Source organism: Bufo gargarizans, chromosome 1 (genome assembly GCF_014858855.1).
Source record: "Bufo gargarizans isolate SCDJY-AF-19 chromosome 1, ASM1485885v1, whole genome shotgun sequence".
NCBI lineage: Eukaryota > Metazoa > Chordata > Amphibia > Anura > Bufonidae > Bufo > Bufo gargarizans.
Window position 1 is genome coordinate 249002446 of NC_058080.1, and position 20639 is coordinate 249023084.

The following is a 20639-nucleotide window of genomic DNA, read 5'->3' on the forward strand; positions in this document are numbered from 1 at the left end:
TTGAACTAAAGTTTATTATTATTAGAAATCATAGATTTCGACGGGGAGTGTCACATGCATGGTTTGCCTTTTTATCCTGTGTATCCCTTCTCTCTTCCCTTCATGCTGTCCTCTCTGTATATTCTGCTCCCCTCCCTCTTTTGCATTCTGGCTTCACTCTTCATCTAAGCCACATGTATTCTGTTAGCTGCTCACACCATGATTTTTTAACCTATCCATTTGTTCATCGGTGTATGATCTGCACAGTTTGGAATAAACTTCTCCAAGATCTACAAGGTGTCATTTGGATAGAGTCACTGTCAGCCAATTCAAATAAGATTGATAGTTACCGATATCTCACCACAACTGTAAGTTACAGAGATCACACTTTCAATGCTTAGATTGGAGAGGCAGAACAAGGCCACTAAACACTTTTACCACAAATAACTGCAACAGTGAAGTACGTGCATATATATTTTTCTTTCTTACTGAAATAGGCCACTACACGTTTTAACACAAATAACTGCAACAGTGAAGTACGTATCTATTTTTTCTTTCCGAACTGAAATAGGCTACTAAACACTTTTACCACAAATAACTGCAACAGTGACGTGCGTATTTATTTTTCTTTCTGTAATGAAATAGCCCACTACACGCTTTCACCACAAATAACTGCAACAGTGAAGTGTGTATATATTTTTCTTTCTGAACTGAAATAGGCCACTAAACGCTTTCACCATAAATAACTGCAACAGTGAAATGCATATATATTTTTCTTTCTGTACTGAAATGGCCCACTAGATGCTTTCGCAACAAATAACTGCAACAGCGAAGTGCGTATATATTTTTTTCTGTCCTGAAATAGCCCACCACACGCTTTCGCCACAAATAACTGCAACAGTGAAGTGCGTATATATTTTTCTTTCTAAACTGAAATAAGCCACTAAACGCATTTACCACAAATAACTGCAACAGTAACGTTTGTATATATTTTTCTTTTTCTACTGAAATACGCTACTAAATGCTTTCACCACATATAACTGCAGAAGTGAACTGAGAATATATGTTTATTTTTGTAATGAAATACACCACTAAATGTTTTCACCACATATAGCTGCAGAAGTGAACTCATATATATTTTTCTTTTTGTACTGAAATATGCCACTAAACGCTTTTACCACATTTAACTGCAAAACTGCGTATACATTTTTCTTTTTCCACAGATATAAGCCACTAAAGACTTTTCAACATAGCACTTGCACCCCAAAAACAAATTGCTTGAATGACAGAGTTGTATAATGGCTATTTGGATCCCCAAATAATCTTTCCCTGCACTTGTAAATTTATTTTCAAGAACTGTCCCTAGCGCTTTTTGATGTCTCTCCCTGCACTAAGATGCTGTGAAATGATTCCTCCAGATCCTTTCTCTGCACTTATAAATCGTTATTCAGATTTTTTTTCGCAATGAGGTTCTTCCTATTGCTGTCCCTAGCACCTCCTCATGTCTGTCCCTGCACTCAGAACGCTGGAAAATGTCTGATTCTAAAATGGCCGCCGTATTTATAGGGCTGTGACATCACAGGGCTGGCTGGCTGCTGATTGGCTGCATGCAGTCATGTCAATCTGGGTGATCCCACCTTCCCAGAGTTCCTTGCCCCATGTCCTCAGTCCTCACACGTGTAGTCACCATTTTAGGAAAAATTGCGATTCGTTACCACGAAGCTTGAGTAAATTTGCATCGAATTCCACTTCGTCTGATTCAATTTGCTTATCTCTAGATGTAACTATAGCCTTTAAATATTGCATTATTACAGAAGGATCAAATTGTAACACCCTAAGGCCTCATGCACACGATCGTTGCCCGGCCGTGTCCTTATTGCGGCCCGCAAACAGCGGATCCGCAATACGAGGGGCATCACCCTTGTGCTCCTTGCATCATGCATGCAGATCAATTTACTTGATTGGGTCCACAATCTGAAGCTGCGTTGCGGAACAGAGGCATGGAACCCCATGGAAGCACTATGGAGTGCGGAAGCATTACGTAGAACATTCTATTTTTTGCAGTGCGGTTGGATCACGGACCCATTGAAGTTGAATGGTTCTGGATCCGCCCCGGCCGCCGCATGGATGTTGCCCGTGCATTAGGGACCGCAAATTGCAGTCCCCAATGCAAGGAAAGGCCGCACAACGGCTGTGTGCATGAGGCCTAAGGTTGAGAAATCTAATTGTTTGGTGCTCACTTAAAATACTCTTAAACTGATTTTTTTTATTTTTTTTAACTGATTATGCAGAATTTTGTTTTGGTCTGTGTATAGAAATGTTAAGACTGTAAGTATGTATTGTAACTGAAACATTTAGTCTAGAACTTCAGGGGAACATGGAGTTGCCCATAAATTGCTGTAAAATCACAGCAATATTCAGTCTCAATCCATCAGTGGTGGCTGTGCTTGCACACTATAGGAAAAAGCACCAGCCTTTGTGCGCTCCCACCATCCCGGCCCCCAGAGAGGCCAGTGCTTTTTCCCGTAGTGTGCAAGCATGACCACCACTGATTGCAGGGTGGTCGTAACCATGGAAATGAACAGTGCATAATGCAATGGAAAAATGACTCCAGCCAGCAAAGGAGGCAATATAGGCAATCACAATACTTTAGTAAGTGTCATGTATTAACTTTGTCTATGTGATAAATGCTGTCTGCTTAAGGCAATACTATACATAGTAAAAAGACGTCTAGCGTGTGGCGAGCATTGCTGACTTTAGGCAGCGCTACATTCTTTTGATTTATGAGACCCAGTATATGAGAAATCACATACAGTATATAATTTCCCATCTTTGTGTATAAGCTTCATCAGAGCCTAAAGCCCAATATTGATTTTACTACCTTTAGCTTAAGATGTCCCCTGTTATGACTTGCTGCTTGATAATTGCTACTTGTTCTAATTTTTATACTGTACCTTCTTTTAGGCCTTTAATGTGTATACGTTGGAAGAACTTGATAAGGTGTTGATGAAGTCATTAAAAAACAAGCTTTCATCTTGTGACTATAACCTTCACGAGCACAGGATAAGTAAGTATTTTATCCAAGACCTTTCTGATTTAGTTACATTGATCTTCTCTAAATGATTTTATACATTATGCAAAATGCTGAGCTTTGGGCAGAGCAATTTTGTCTCACAAAATGCGAAATAATCCACAAAAACATTGACTCTTAATGGTGGCAAGGAAGTTATTTTCACCTACAGGAAGCTTGAGACTTACTGTCCATAGACAACATGCTAGTAGGGCTCAAAGGACATGTGTTATCAGAGAATGGCCTATTGTTTAAATCATATTTATGTTAAACATATTTGTTTTAGATTTTTTTATTATTTTCCAAGTCACTATCTTTTAAAAAAAAATGTATGAAATCCTGCAATTTTCACACTGGTCACTAAGCCTAAAATATGTTAAGACTTCCTGTCTTTTAGAGCAGCTAAAAGGGGTCGTTGATCCAGGGAGTTATTCTGATTGCCTGATTGGAGTCGGGAAGGAATTTTTTATTCCCCTAAAGTGGAGAAAATTGTCTTCTACCTCACAGGTTTTTTTTTTTTTGCCTTCCTCTGGATCAACTTGCAGGATAACAGGCCAAACTGGATGGACACATTTTTTTTTTCCGGCCTTATGTACTATGTTACTATGTTACTATGTTACTAGCTACATGGGCCAGGGACTCCATTGACTTACATAGGAGAGTTTTCTAGCCATGCTCTGTTACCTGGGGAGCTGATAAGCTGAGATGTCAACTACAGTGAATGGTGGATAGTGTGTTATCTATACACACAGGGTTTACTTGTCCTTGTAATTCTGACTGTGGTGATGGTGATAATAGCTACTGAAAAGTTACCTGTAAAAAACAGGAAATCATGACCCATTATTACACATAGTTGCCAGTGTGAAAATTGCAAGATTAGGCCTAGTTCACACTTCAGGTATTTGTTCAGTTATTTCTAGGGACGAGTTGAGCGAGCTTCGGATCCAAGATCCAAAGTCGCTTGACTCCAAACGTTTAATGCTGTACGGAAATGCGTCACCATACAGCATTGAAATGTATGCGCTTCAGAGAGGGAAATTCGTTATCCGGAAGTCTTGCGGGACCTCGGTGAATAACGTCGGCATTTGATTATTAAACTTGAAAACTATTTTAAAACAGGTATCCGAAGTACGCTTTGGTACCAATTGGTACCTCTGTACTGGAGCCGAATTCAGAATGAAGTTTTAAAAAGGTTATAAAGTTGAAAAATTCCAAAGTTATTTACCAAAGTCCCACGAGACTTTGGTGATAACAAATTTGCTTCTCCAAAGCCCATACATTTTAATGCTGTATGGAGGCAGATCTAGCCAACGATGGATTGCTTCATTTTGGAGAGAATGGGCTCAGGCAGAACAGTTAAAGATGTTCTCTGGGAATTCAGAAAATGATAATACTTAAATATTACTTTATTATAAATATATTCCCAAATGCATTTAATTAGTTTCTTTTGTGTGGGGAGAAATCATTGGGAGAAATAAAATGGCTGCCATCCTATTAGTACACATTGAGCTAAAGAGCTGCCTTATCCTCCTCTCCACTCTAATTGTCAGAGATTATTTTAATTCAGCTGATAAGAACTTTAGCTAAATCTGTGGTAAATAAGGGACAGGACAGACTGTTACAATGTGAGGCTGTGGTAATGGAGACTACATACAAGTGCTTCTGCTTATTAGCCGCATCCCTATGTTCATTTCATCCTCATCTCTGTCTCATGTTTGTCTCATGAACATTCCTACAGAGATTCAGCTAATGGTCTTATCTATATTCAGGATCATAATCCCTGACAAATAGAGCAGAGAGGAGGCTGAGGCAGCTCTTTAGCTCAGTGAAGTAACTTGTCCTGCTGTGGGATTAGAACAGGTTTTGTGTGCACTAATAGGACGGCGGCCATTTTTCTTCCCCCTGATGGTTGCTCCTCAGACAAAACTAACCATTATAACTAATGAAAAGCATTTGGGAATATATTTATAATAAAGTAATATTTAAGTATTTTTAGTAATTTTATTTTCTTAATTCATAGAGAACCCCTTCAAGTGCTTTTCCCAAAACCCGAGCTAAGCTTGCGCAACTGCCTACCCCTTGAAATAGAAGACTTGCTTCATGCTGCTCCTGTTCTTCTCGCTGTCTCTACTTTCTCCATCTTCCAGTCCGTGCACTGTTTACATCCAGTAGTGCAATGACGTTCTTCAGTGGTGATGTGGCCATACGGGGACTGGAAGATGGAGAAATCAGAGGCAGCGAGGAGGACTAGAGCAGCAAGGAGATGGTAAGTATGAATCTTCTACTTCAGGTGCAGGCTGCAGGCAGTTGCTGAAAAATCTATATTACTGGAAAACACCTTTTAGCTTTCTGACTTGAAGGAGTTTATGTGTATGCATACGTGTCCATATCTATGTGACTTGGATTTATGCGTTGGCCCCAGTTGTTTCTGGTCATATGCATCCTGTTGCAATGTTACTACCTCTGTGTTTGTCTCAGTGTACAAATATCATTTAATTCCAATTTATGCCTTAATCATATGGTTCATCTGATGATTACAGAGATGCACACAATGTATCTGCAAAGTTGTTCGTACAAGAAAAAAAGAAAAAAGTTAAAGAACTCTAAATGAGGTCAAATTGCTGTTTGATGATAAACTCTAAGTAATGGCTCAGTGGAAGACTGTAAAATTGTAGCTTGAGGCACGGGGTATTTTCATCAAAATGTGTTGTGAATTGGCTCAGAAGTTAGAAACATTAATGGTTGAAGCTTTGCTTTGAATCGTATGCTCAGAATAGCATCTCAACCTATGTACAGTTCCCCACACTTATGCAAAATGTACAGGTTTGTAAGACCAATGGTAATAATTAAGTGCAATTATAAAGTTCAAATCTGGCAAACCAATGTAAACACTGCTCATTCACTGCATGAAAACACTGGGATATTTGCATCTCCTGTTTAATTATGTGGATAAGGCAAAACTCATGTCTAGCTGCAGTTTCCATTAAATTTGCTAGAAAAAACAGCACAACATTCATGACAATTTCTCCCAGCAAAATCAGGGCTGTCATAACAGAACCTGTCAGCGGGGTCGTGTCAGGTGCATTTGGTGTCTGTCATATGATAGATCCAACTCTCATTATTAGTTTTTTACAGAATAGAAAACTGGGAATGCATTTTTCACCTTAAAGGGATTGTCCAAGCTATATTTATTGATGACCTATCCTCAGGATAGGTCATGAACATCAGATCGGCAGGGGTCCGACACCCGGTACCCCCTCCGATCAGCTGTTTGAAGAGAAGGCGCGCAACGGCTAGAAGGTAAACAGTGAAGAGGAGGCAGCGCTGACACTGCACACGATCTGATATTGATGACCTATCCTGAGGATAGGTCATCAATAAATATAACTTGGACAACCCCTTTAAGGACCAAGCCAAATTTAGCTAATCTAACATGTCACTTTATGTGCTAATAACTTTTAAATGCTTTTGCTTTCCAAGCCATGTTGAGATTATTTTCTCATGACACGTTGTACCTTATGTTAGTGGCAAATTTGAATCAATATGTTTCACCTTTATTTTGAAAAAAAAATCCCAAATTTTCAGAATATTTTGGAAAATCGTTTATTTTATAAATGTAAATGTCCCTGTTTTTAAGATAAATAGTGATACCTCATTAAATAGTTATTAACATTCATCATGTGTCTACTTTATATTGGCATCATTTTGCATAGTAAATGTCATTTTAGGACACTAGAAGGCTTAAAATTCGAGAAGCAATTTTTAAAAATGTCCTGAAAATTCCCAAAACTGACTTTAAGGACCAATTTAGCTCTGAAACCACCCATAAATGACCCCATTTTAGAAACTGCATTGCTCAATCTATTGAAAACTAATTTTAGAAATGTAAAACCATTTCTGTACCCAATATGTTGTGATAGAGCAAATATAGTGGGTATAGCGCTAATCTAGCCATGACACTATGAAGGCCATCATAGTGCCATGGTTATACCTGAGCCACATTAGCACGCCGACTCTCAAACTAGAGAGTGCGGCTTAGGCAGGCTTTATTTATTTGTTTGGTGCTATACACCTTATCAGCTCCTGAAGAAGTGCACTATTCAGTGCACAGAAATGCGTCGAGCCTTATTTGATTTACACTCTGGCCGGGTTGCGCTGATAGTTGGCTGTGAGCCATATCAGATGTCCACCTTACCGGCCTAAGCTAGTCACCATTGCAATTGTACACAGCGGATGGCAGAGAGCACGGCCATCCTCTGTGTGACAATCAAGTATCCAGTAGCAACTTTGTTGCAGTCTCTGTATTCTGCGCTGTATACTCTGCCCTGGTCCACATGTTTGACCCTATTGTAACTTTGGGACATAGTGGCATAATATACATCATCTGCCATGCATTGTCCAATGCAACATATTTATTAGTAGGGTCTTTACCTCGGGTATGGGTTGTATCTCTGGATATTGTGTCTGCATATCTAAGTGTATCCACAAAACTGGCAAATGCTTTATTGGTATTGAGTGCTAGATTAGCGCTATACCCAGGCAGTCTCAGTGGACCTTACATATTAGCTATCTGACCCCCAGTAATTCCATCATTTTGTACTGTTTTAGGACACACACCCGTGTTATGTATTTTTAATCATATCATCATTAATAATTTCTTTAGTTTTATTTTATGTCCTCCACTATATTTGCTCTATCATCTACTACGTGGACGTATACTTTCTCACTACTTAATTAGGTTTTGTACCCAATATGTTGTGCCCAACAAGTGTCAGTTGCAAAACTCAGCCCTCTTATTATCACCCTAAATTTGGCCTTATTCTTTTGTCTGTATGTATGGTAGGGGTCAGGAGGAAAAGAACACCATGTACATTTTTAGGGCCAATATGGTGATGTACACCACTTGTGCAGACAACTGTAGAGGCACTGAGGTAAAATAATAAGAGGAACCCCTGAGAAGTGACCCCATTTTGAAATCTACACCCTGCAAGGTATTTATTAAGGGATGTAGTGAGCATTTTGACTCCATATATGGTGCCAACTGAGGCATGCCATGCTCTTTACATTGTTAGGCAGGTTCTACTAGGTACATAAATGCTATTAATGGGGACATAAACTGCTGTTTGAGTACTCTGCAGGGTTCAGAAGGGAAAGACCACCTCTGGCTTAAAGGGGTTAAAGAAGCACTCCCACAAAAGTTTAAAATCTCTGGCCCATTAGAAAGGTACATGATGTATATTGTAGTGTAGGGTGAACATATATTGGTTTTCAAACATGAGGACATAACACCCCCTGCTTTTGCCCCCAGAAAACTCCCCACCCCCCACTAGAATCAATTTAGAGTGACTCTACTTTCTAACAAAGTGACTTACAAGTGACATCTCTATGGATTTCAGTTGTTCACTTTCCTTTTCTTCTCCATTTGGTCCAGACAATCATGTGCAGACATATTTGGTCACAGTGTAATATCCCCTCTGCTATATAAAAAGACTTTAGACATTAATAAATGGCACACTGTAAATTGGACTATTACATATTTTACATTAGGGCCCAGGAGATTAGGATACACCTCTGACTTGACCCTATAAAACTACCTCCCCTCCATCAATCAGACCTCAGATCAGGTCTCAAAGTAATGGCTCCCTATAACACCCCTCCTCTTAATCAATCAGACTCTAGGTCAGACCCAAAAGTAATTGCCATCTATAACACTCCCCCCTACATCAATCAGACCTCAGATCAGACCCCAAAGTAATGGCCCCTATAACACTTCCCCCTCCATCAATGAAACATAAGATCCCAAAATAATGGCCCCCTATAATACTCCTCCCCTCCAGCAATCAGGCCTCTGATCAGACAAAAATGAATAAATTAAACTTACCTCTCCTGCTTCAGAAGGCGGCCGGCATTCTGTAAATCCAGAGCACTCCTCTTGCAGCTCTGTACTAACCTGTTAGTGTGCGCCTGTGCACACTACTTCCTTACTCTGAATGCTGCCAGTACAGCACAGCGCAGCACTCGAGGCAGAAGACCAGGGAGAGGTGAGTAATAACAGCCCTAGCAGAGCTACACTCACCATTCACTGGTCTCATGTACAAAGATGCATAAAAAAAAAAAAAAAAAACACCTCCATTAGAATGCAATTTAAGTACTCCACTCCTTGAGAATACCAGACATTCCAGGCCATTTAAAAAATCCCTGCCGGACATTTTTTTAGGTCCCAAAAAGAAGATATGACCAGGGAAAGAGATCGTCTGGTCACCCTTTTGTAGTGAAGGTAGTCTTTTTACTGGTGACTGTACTTATGAGTTATCCCCTCCCTTCTGGTCCTCAACTTTAGGTCTCATGCACACGAACGTATTTTCATTCCATGTCCGTTCCTTTTTTTTTTGAGGATCATATACGGAACCATTCCTTTTAATGGGTCCTCAGAAAACGGAAGGTACTCTGTTTGCATTCCATTTCCATATGTCCGTATTTCCGTTCCGCAAATAAATAGAACACGTCCTATTGTTGTCCACATCACGGTCAAGGATAGGACTGTTTTATTAGGGGCCATCCATTCCGTTCAACAAAATACAGAATGCACACGAATGTCATCCGTATTTTTTGCGGATCCGTTTTTTGGTGACTGCAAAATACATGTGTGCATGAGGCCTTATAGTGTGACCAACACACTGACTCTCCAACTGACCCAGCATATGTGTGGACAAGAAGGTCAGTTTCTCTATTCATACTCCTATATTCTCATAGCAATGAATAGAGAAACTGACTTCCTGTCCACACAGCTGAAGAGTTAGGGTGGGTTCACATCACGTTTAATGCCTCCATTTGATGTAAATGTTCACACAGCCCACCACGTTCTTGTATCCTGCACAGTCTATATAATTTTTTTTTTTTCATCTGAGGCATATGTTTAAAGTATACATTTTTTGTATATATTAAACAGATGGAAAAAAGTGATGTGAACCCAGCCTTAGAGTGTCAGTCACATGACACAGCTGAGGCAATATGGACAATACACTAGTAAGTGCCTTCTATTAATTTCCTCTACATGATAAATGCCATTTGCTGAAATGAGACAACCCCTTTAATGATTTCCACCACACAGGAATCACCACAAAATCCAACACGGCTGCTGTGGAAAAGGCACACACTGATTACCTTGACATCCTGGTGCTGGACCCTTTTTATGGTTCGTTACAAAGCTTTTCTGTGGCCGCGCTCAGTTGATGATGTAGGGAGGGATAGTAATTTTGCAATTAACATTATAAGGAAATATTAAGGAAATATTCTTTCAGAATGAGAGACCTACATAAAAATGTTAAATGGAAACAACACTTTAAAGACATGATATTAATCTACAAGGTAGCTTTGTAAATGTTATATTAGAAAACTGATTTTTGAAAGAGAGTTATTTGTAGGATTCTATTAAAAATAGATTCTTCTATTAAGCGACCCCCATTTTTAATTTTCTAAATTCGGGGAGACCCAATGTCGTAAATCATAAAATAGCTGTTATAGATTCGATACAGCATATTTCTATGACATTTCTTTCTGCTTTCCATTACTCCATTGTCTTTGTTCCTTCACACTGGTGTAAATTATAAGCTTTCCACCCCTCTCTTTCGTGATTATAAGCTTCTCATATTTAATTATGTAGATTAGAAATTACTGAACACAGCCAAAACAACTTAAAAGAGGTATAGATGAAAACATTGAGAAAGTGTGCTAATAATGACTAAGAAACATACTGTGCATGAATGGAGGAGATACCTTGCACATGTTCAATCATCTTCCTCTCTCTTTCCTCCTATCATCTCCTACCTTGAATACAGGTACATTTTCTTGATGGTTATGATACCGTACAAATGTAGTACAGGGTAAAAAATAATAATAAATTGTACTATTCCAATAACAGTGTGCGTTCTAATCTATTCATAGAGGATAGATCTGAACAGGATTCTTTATATTCTCCCCATAAATATGCTGCCATTTTGTTCCCAATAATAATGGAGGGTTTGCTCAGACTTCACCATAGGAGGACGTGGAATCTTCAAGGCCAATACATCCCACTCATAACATCTCTTTAATTCATTCCAGGTCACAGGAGAGAAATAGGAAGAAGCATGAGTTTACATTCACAATATTGCAACAATTACAGTGGCTATTGATTATTCTAGAAAAATCCTGAAATGTAGTGATTCTTAATCTGTCAAGCTGTGATTAGCCTAGGATTTCTAAGTGCTTCTGGTCTGATTGCTTCTGTTTAATTAACATTCTTTGAATTATTGATCGCTTATTGAGATGTTATCCGCCTACAAATACCGCTGTACATAAATGTGACGGTGAAGAGTGTATTTTCTTGATGCTGTGGAATAATGATGGCACAGACTTACAAGGTGTTTGGTCATAAATAGAGATGAGCGAATCAAGTGGAAAGATGAGCTGACGAAGTGGAATTTGATCCGAATTTCAGGAAAAATTTGATTCGCAACCAATGCGAATTTCCTTGCGCTTCGTGGTAACAACATTTTTTTCTAAAATGGCAGCTACACGTGTGAGGACATGGGGCAAGGAACTCTGGGAAGGCAGGATGACCCATAATGCTATGCATGCGGCCAACCAGCAGCCAGCCAGTCCTGTAATATCACTGCACTATAAATATGCCGGCCATCTTGGATTCAGACATTTTCAGCGTTCTGAGTGCAGGGACAGATGTGAGAAGGCACTAGGGACAGCAATAGGAAAAACCTTATTGTGAAAAAAAACGATTTATAAGTGCAGTAAAAGGATAGGGAGGAATTATTTCACAGCATCTTAGTGCAGGGAGAGACGTCAGAAGTAGCTAGGGACAGTGCTATAAAAGCGATTTACAAGTGCAGGGAAAGATTATTTGGGGATCCAAATAGCCATTATACAGCTCTGTCATTTCAGCAATTTGTTCTTGTTATTGAAAAGCCTTTAGTGGCCTATTTTAGTACAAAAATAAAAAAATATATGCACTTCACTGTTGCAGTTATTTGTGGTGAAAGCATTTAGTGGCCTATTTCAGTACAAAAATAAAAATATATACGCATATCACTGTTGCAGTTATCTGTGGTGAAAGCGTTTAGTGGCCTATTTCAGTACAGAAAGAAAAATATATACGCACTTCACTGTTGTAGTTATTTGTGGTGAAAGCATTTAGTGGCCTATTTGTGTACAAAAAGAAAAATATATTTGTCGCTTTTAGGGGTTTTAATTTATTTAGTTCAGCTAAATGTTTGTCAGACAGAGAAGTGCCAGGCCATGCACAGAGGAGTGGCAGAGGCCTCAATGTTTCTGGCGCAGGCAGAGGTCGCAGCAGAGTAAGGGGGTATGGCAGCAGGAGTCGCAGCGAGAGGCCTGAGCTCCCAATGTCATCTAGCTGTCGTGTCTTGACCAGCAACCCAGCGGTTCTTGATTGGTTAACTTGGTCATCCACTTCATCCCAAGTGACATCAGACACCCCCAACCAACAGTCGGTGGGTTCATCAGACACAATCCTTAGTTGGCATTGCCCGGGATCAGGCCCTGTGACCTCACCTGTCTTCAACCTGCCTCTCTCCTTTGCTGTTTCCTCAGCCACAGAAGTATTGTATGCTGTGGGCTCAGCTCCACTATATAGCGAGGACAAGCTACTAAAGGACAGTCAACAGCTACTGCCCAGCCAAGATCTGGAGGAGATATCCGCCGCTTCCTCTGCAAGTGGTGATGAGGAGGGTGGCGTGGGAGGTGGTGTTGCGAACGGTCAGGCTCCTGACCCAGAAACCGTTGAGGAGGACATCAGTGATGTGCAGACACTACTCAATGATGATGAAACAATTCGCACTTGGGAGCCTGGTGCAGAAGGGGCTTCATCATCATCAGAAGAAGAGGGTGGCAGTTTGCCTGTAATGCAGCGGCTGAGCCAGCAAGGTGGTAGCATGGCTGAGAGTCAGCAGGGTGGCAGAAGTGGAGGTCAGGAGCCAAACATGCCAGGGGTAGACCACCTGCTTTGCAGCAGCCTACCTGCCCGGGAAGTAGTGGCGCAGGGGTACACGGAGACAATGGCGGTAGCAGTCAATCAGTGTGCACTGTTGGGGGGAAAATCACCTACTTGGCAGTGTGGCAATTTTTTGTTAAGCCACCGGACAAGGTTAACATGGCCATATGTAGAATATGTGGGCAGAAGGTAAGGCATGGCCAGGGTGCTAATGTAGGCACCATGGCCCTGTGTCAACATATGCAGTGTCACAATAAAGTGGCCTGGGAGAACAGTGGCTCTGATGTGGTAGTCCAGCCTGCCGCAGCAACCGCTTCATCACCCAGTGACATGCACTTTTCAAGATTTCAGCTAGTCAAGGCTCCACCACCTCAGCCAAAGGGAGCTGTCTGTCATTCCAATCTTCTGCTGGTCCAGATGCTCCTGCTCCTCCTACTCCTTGTCAGTCATTCCGTTAGCAATTGATCATCAAAGCAATTGCCAAGAGACAGTAGTATGCGTGTACTCATCCAACGGCGCAGAAGCTGAATGTGCTCCTGGCCAAGTTGCTGGTGCTGCAGTCCCTCCCTTTCCAAGTGGTGGACTCTGCACCTTTCAGAGAACTGATGGCTTGTGCCGAGCCGAGGTGCAGAGTCTTAAGCAGTCATTTCTTTGCGAAAAAGGCAGTATCAGCCCTGCAAAAATATGTAGAACAAAAGGTCCTTGAGCCTGTCGGTGTCTGCCAAAGTGTACTGCAGCGCCGATGTCTGGAGCTATAACTACGGTCATGGACAGTACATGTCCTTTACAGTGCACTGGGTGAATGTGGTTCCTGCAAAGCCACACCAGCAACTTGGCCAGGTCACACCGCTTCCGCCTGCAGGTTTTCACGCTGTTGGTCCTGCGACAATGTCCACCTCTGCCTCCTCATCCTTCACTGTGTCCTCAGCCTCCACTGCAGGGACAAGTCACAGTGCCCCTCCACCATACCACATGTGCAGGACAAGGCGGTGTCACGCTGTTCTGCACCTCGTTTCCCTGGGTGAACTGATTCACACAGGGGAGGAACTGCTCCATGTCATTCAGCAAGAAATAGAATCCTGGCTTTCTCCTCGACAACTGAAAATTGGAACCATGGTGACCGACAACGGGAAGAACATTGTGTCGACACTGCATCAAGGAGGTCTGAGCCTTGCGCCCTGCATGGCACACATGTTCAATCTGGTTGTCAAGGGGTTCCTCAAGTCTTCCACCCATCTGCATGATATCCTAAAAATGGCCAGGAAACTTTGCATGCACTTCAGCCACTGGTACACTACAAAGAACACCCTTCTTGAGCTGCAGCGGCAGAGCGGCATCCCCCAATATAGGCTGATATATAATGTTTCCACCCATTGGAATTCCACCCTCCATATGTCGGACAGACTATACGAACAGAGAAAGGCCATCAATGATTTCTTGATGATCCAAGCAGATAGGAACTTGCATCCCTGGATCCGATGAAAGCTGTAATGGCACCAGACGGGGTTAAAAGCAGAGTGTGCTTGGCGTGCATGCTGTACCTGCGCTCCCTGGAGTTTGTGTGGCTGTCGTGGCTCATAACAGGTAGGAACTAGTGTTAGGGACCACTCATGGAGGCGACCTTGACGTGGTGAGTGGCTTATTACGCTTTGGCCAAAATGTACACCAATGCCTCATTCAACATCCAGCATAGAGGCAGGGCAAAGTGCTGGTTTGCAGACTGTGATTGCATTTGTGTTTTTTGCGTTTGGATAGGAATACTCCCCTGTGTAACTTCGATGTCAGCCAGTGGCAGCTCATGCATGACACCTGCCGTTTGTCATTAACCAGAAGTACGGGATGAACAATGTCATTCCACTGCTTCATGTGCTGGAACAGATGGTGGTAACAATGGTTGTTCAGGGGACTGGAGATGTGGTGCCAAGATCTCACAGCCACATGAGCCCTGTGGGGGCTGAACTGGAAGAGGAGGAGGAGGGGGATGAGGACATTGGAGCACAAGCAATGTGTAGCGAAATTTGTGGGGTTTTTTCAGCTGACAGGAGAGGAGGAGAAGGAGCAGCCAGAGGATCTACAGGGCGATGAGGAAGATGACACAGAGGACCCAGACACACAGTGCCAGTATGCAGTGGAAATGGAGGCAGGGAGACCCTCCGAGTCACTTCTGCAAATGGCCGGATGCATGCTCACTTGCTTGCGTAGTGACAGCTGAATTGTCACCATTCGGCAGACGGATGACTTCTGGCTCTCAACCTTGTTGGACCCTCACTACCGGTCCAAAATGGGGGCATTTTTTACACCCACTGAGAGGGAGGACAAACTGAACTACTACAGAGACATCCTATGTAGTCAGTTGGCCAGTGCCTATATGTGCCATTGTCCATCCTCTTGCAGGTCTCACCGGGTGGCCCTCTGCGCTCACATTCCACTGCCAATGCTGCTGGGGAGGGGTGGGGTGGCAGGATCAGTACCAACTCCATCAGCAGAAGCCTGAGTCTACAGTTGCTGATGAGTGGCTTTCTTCACCCACATAGTGAAGAAACTACTCACTAGCAGCAGCAGGTAGACCTGGAGCAGGAGCTGAACCAGCAGGTAGTGGCATACTTGTACAGCACCCTGCCAACCCACATTGAAAATCCACAGAGTACTGGACAGCCAAACTGGATTTGTCACTGCAACTAGCAGAGTTTGCCCTGCAGCGGGGGCCATAATTACCCCAAGGAAAACTCGCCTATCCACCCAAAATGTGGAGAGAAGGACCTTTGTCAAGATAAATCAGGTGTGGATCAGCCAGGATTTCCACCCACCAATGCTTGATGTATCTGATTAGATCATCCATGCCGCATCACCCAAACCTTAAAAAAAGAGACCGGTTTCTTTTGGCTACCTGCCTCAGCTACTACTCTGATGCTGCCACCTGCCTGATACCACACATCTGATGCCAAGTGCTCCTTCTTTCACTCACCTTCGTCAGCGGGTACTGGATTTGCCACCCACTGCCCCACTCTATCAGCAAGTCACTTCGTGGTCTCCTGATGCTTCTATCTGCACACTATGTCAGACTCCACACTATGGGAGACTCAATTATTAGGGGTACAGATAAGGCGGTCTGTCATAAAGATCGGGATCGTCCGACTGTGTGTTGTCTTCCTGGCACTCGAGTTTGACACATTTCAGATTGGGTTGACAGATTACTGGGAGGGGCTGGAGAAGATCCAGCAGTCATGGTCCATATCGGAACCAATGAGAAAGTTAGAGGTTAGTGGAGCATCTTTGAAAATTATTTTAAGGATGTAGGTCAAAAGCTTAGGGCAAGCACCTCAAAGGTACTATTTTCCGAAATACTACCGGTACCATGAGCCACACAAGAAAGGCAGCAGGAGATTATGGAGGTTAACAAGTGGCTCAAGAACTGGTGTAGGAAGGAGTGGTTTGGGTTCCTGGAAAACAGGGCCAACTTCTCTGTTGGCTACAGGCTCTATCGTAGGGATGGGCTGTACATCAATAGGGAAGAGGCAGCTGTGTTGGGGGAGAAGATGGCTAGAAGGTTGAAGGAGTGTTTAAACTAGGGACTGGGGGGGGAGAGTAATTACGTTATAGGATGGGAAGATAGTGCAGATAGAGACTGGGGGCAAGGTAATGGGATTGGGGGAGAAATGGATAGAGGGACTAGAACAGCTCAGAAGGAAGAGTGTAGGGTAAAACATATACATTAACCTCTTAAATGTATGTATACTAATGCCAGAAGCCTGACCAATAAAACTGGGGAACTGGAATTTGTAATGTGTGAGGAGGACTATGACATAGTGGGAATAACTGAAACATGGCTGGATGATAGCTATGACTGGGTGTTTAATGTACAGGGTTACAGTCTGTTTAGAAAGGATCGCCAAAACTGGAGATGGGGAGGGGTCTGCCTTTATGTAAAGTCCCGTCTAAAGCCCACAGTCCGAGAAGATAAAAGTGAGGGACATGAACATGTGGAGTCACTGTGGGTAGAAATAAATGGAGGCAAAAACAATAATTAATTACTAATAGGAGTTAATTATAAACGACCTATTTACCAGAGTCCACAGAAAGTCTAATACTAAACAAGATAGACGAGGCGGCAAATCATAATGAGGTGGTTATTATGGGGGACTTCAACTACCTGGATATAGACTGGGAAACTGAAACTTGTATATTTCATAAAGGAAACAGGTTCTTGGCAATAAGCAAAGACAATTTTCTTTCTCAACTGGTTCAGGACCCGACTAGAATGACGTCCATAACTGGAATTAGTATTAACCAATAGACCTGACAGAACAACAGATGTGCAGGTTGGGGGACACCTGGGAAATAGTGACCATAAAGTAATAACCTTCCAATTATTATTCAAAAGAGTGTTTCTTCAGTGAGGCCCAAAAATACCAAACTTCAAAAAAGCTAAATTTAACCAACTAAGGGCTCTTTCACACCTGCGTTCTTTTCTTCCGGCATAGAGTTCCGTCGTCGGGGCTCTATGCCGGAAGAATCCTGATCAGTTTTATCCTAATGCATTCTGAATGGAGAGAAATCCGTTCAGGATGCATCAGGATGTCTTCAGTTCCGGACCGGAACGTTTTTTGGCCGGAGAAAATACCGCAGCATGCTGCGCTTTTTGCTCCGGTCAAAAATCCTGAAGACTTGCCGCAAGGCCGGATCCGGAATTAATGCTCATTGAAAGGCATTGATCCGGATCTGGCCTTAAGCTAAACGTTGTTTCGGCGCATTGCCGGATCCGACGTTTAGCTTTTTCTGAATGGTTACCATGGCTGCCGGGACGCTAAAGTCCTGGCAGCCATGGTAAAGTGTAGCGGGGAGCGGTGGAGCAGCATACTTACCATCCGTGCGGCTCCCGGGGCGCTCCAGAGTGACGTCAGGGCGCCACACGCGCATGGATGACGTGATCACATGGCACGTCATCCATGCGCATGGGGCGCTCTGACGTCATTCTGGAGCGCCCCGGGAGCCGCACGGACTGTAAGTATACTGCTCCCCGCTCCTACTATGGCAACCAGGACTTTAATAGCGTCCTGGCTGCCATAGTAACACTGAACGCATTTTGAAGACGGATCCGTCTTCAAATGCTTTCAGTACACTTGCGTTTTTCCGGATCCGGCGTGTAATTCCGGCAAGTGGAGTACACGCCGGATCCGGACAATGCAAGTGTGAAAGAGGCCTAAGAGAGGCCATAGGCCTAACTAACTGGGGCAAAGTCCTCAAAAATAAAAATACAGCAACAAAATGGGATATTTTTAAAAGCATCCTAAAATCTAATTGTGAGAGGTAAATAACTTATGGTAATAAAAGGTTAAGGAACAATAAAAAAACTATGTGGATGAATAGAATCACTAAAACAGGAGGGTAGTGAGGAGGCACTGAAAAACTATAAGGAAAAAAATAGAATATGTAAAAAACTAATAAAAGCAGCCAAACTAGAGACCGAGAGATTAATTGCCAAAGAGAGCAAAACTAACCCTAAAATGTTTTTCAATTATATAAATGGTAAAAAGTATAAATCTGAAGGTGTCAGCCCTCTACACAGTAATGAGGGGGGAAAACAAAGCTGTAAAATATTTTTTTCTCTACTGTATTCACTGAAGAAAATAAACTGTCAGATGAAATGCAGAATGTAAAAGTTAATTCCCCATTAAAAGTGCCCTGTCTGACCAAGGAAGAAGTATAGTGGCATCTTAAAAAGATTAAAATAAACAAATCGCAAGGACTCGATGGCATACATCCCCGTTTCCTAAGAGAATTAAGTAATGGCATAGCCAGATCTTTATTTCTGATATTTAAGGACTCTATACTGACAGGGAGTGTTCCACAGGATTGGTGCATAGCAAATGTAGTGCCGATATTCAAAAAGGGTCCAAAAACAGAGCCCGGAAACTATAGGTCGCTATGTTTAACATCTGTCGTGTGTAAACTGTTTAAAGGTTTTCTAAGAGATGCTATCTTGGAGTACATCGATGAAAATAAGCAAATAACGCCATATCAGCATGGCTTCATGAGGGATCGGTCATGTCAAACTAATTTAATCAGTTTATATGAGGAGGTAAGTTCTAGACTTGACAGCGTTGAATCAATGGAGGTCGTATACGGTATCTAGACTTATCCAAAGCATTTGACACTGTACCGCATAAAAGGTTAGTATATAAAATGAGAATGTTTGGACTGGGAGAAAATGTCTGTATGTGTGTAAGTAACTGGCTCAGTAATAGAAAACAGAGGGTGGTTATTAATGATACACACACAGATTTGGTCACTGCCACTAGTGGAGTACCTCAGGGGTCAGTATTGGGCCCTATTCTCTTCAATGATCTTGTAGAAGGCTTGCACAGTAAAATAGAAATTTTTGCAGATGACATTAAACTGTGTAAAATAATTCACACAGAAGAGGACAGTATACTGCTACAGATGGATATGGATAGATTGGAGGCTTGGGCAGATAAGTGGCAGATGAGGTTTAACACTGACAAATGTAAGCTTATGCACATGGAAAGGAATAATGCAAGTCACCCGTACATACTAAATGATAAAATACTTGGTAACACTGATATGGAAAAGGACCTAGGAATTTTAGTGAACAGCAAACTAAGCTGTAAAAACTAGCTGCTGTCAATGCCAATAAGATAATGGGTTGCATAAAAAGGGGCATAGATGCCGTGATGAGAACATAGTCCTACCACTTTACAAATCACTAGTCAGACCACACATGGAGTACTGTGTACAGTTCTGGGCTCCTATGAAAAAGGCAGACATAGCAGAGCTGGAGAGGGTACAGAGGAGGGCAACTAAAGTAATAACTGGAATGGGGGGCTACAGTACCCTGAAAGATTATCAACATTAGGGTTATTCTCTTTAGAAAAAATGACAACTGAGGGGAGATCTAATTACTATGTATTAATATATCAGGGGTCAGTACAGAGATCTCTCCCATCATATATTTATCCCCAGAACTATGACTGTGACAAGGGGACATCCTCTGCGTCTGGAGGAAAGAAGGTTTGTACACAAACATAAAAGAGGATTCTTTACGGTAAGAGTAGTGAGACTATGGAACTCTCTGCCTGAGGAGGTGGTGATGGTGAGCTCACTAAAAGAGTTCAAGAGGGGCCTGGATGTATTTCTTGAGTGTAATAATATTACAGGCTATAGCTACAAGAGATGAGTCATTGATCTAGGGAGTTATTCTGATTGCCTGATTGGAGTCAGGAAGGAATTTTTTTCCCCCTTAAGTGGGTAAAATTGGCTTCTACCTCACATGGTTTATTTTTTGCTTTCCTCTAGATCAACTTGCAGGATAACAGGCCAAACTAGATGGACAAATGTCATTTTTCGGTCTTATATACTATGTTACTATGCTACTATGTTACTATGTCACCTTTACATACTGTGGTCTCCTGATGCTGCTGCTGCCATCTCTGCACTATGTCACCTTACCACTCTGTGGTATCCTGATGCTGCTGCTGCCATCTCCCCACTATGTCACCATGCCACTCTGTGGTATCCTGATGCTGCTGCTGCCATCTCCACACTATGTCACCTTGCCACTCTGTG

General features: G+C 42.3%; 1 protein-coding gene across 1 annotated transcript in view; it reads left to right on the forward strand.

Annotated features, from left to right (window-relative positions):
* The first annotated feature begins 2935 nt into the window (after nucleotides 1–2935).
* The window catches only part of BANK1 (B cell scaffold protein with ankyrin repeats 1), a 265057-nt gene continuing 247353 nt past the window's right edge, over nucleotides 2936–20639 (forward strand). Inside the window, exon 1 of the mRNA XM_044277573.1 lies at nucleotides 2936–3046. Within this exon, the coding sequence (XP_044133508.1) occupies nucleotides 2986–3046 (61 nt within the window). The 5' untranslated portion in view covers nucleotides 2936–2985. The remainder of the gene's footprint in view (nucleotides 3047–20639) is intronic.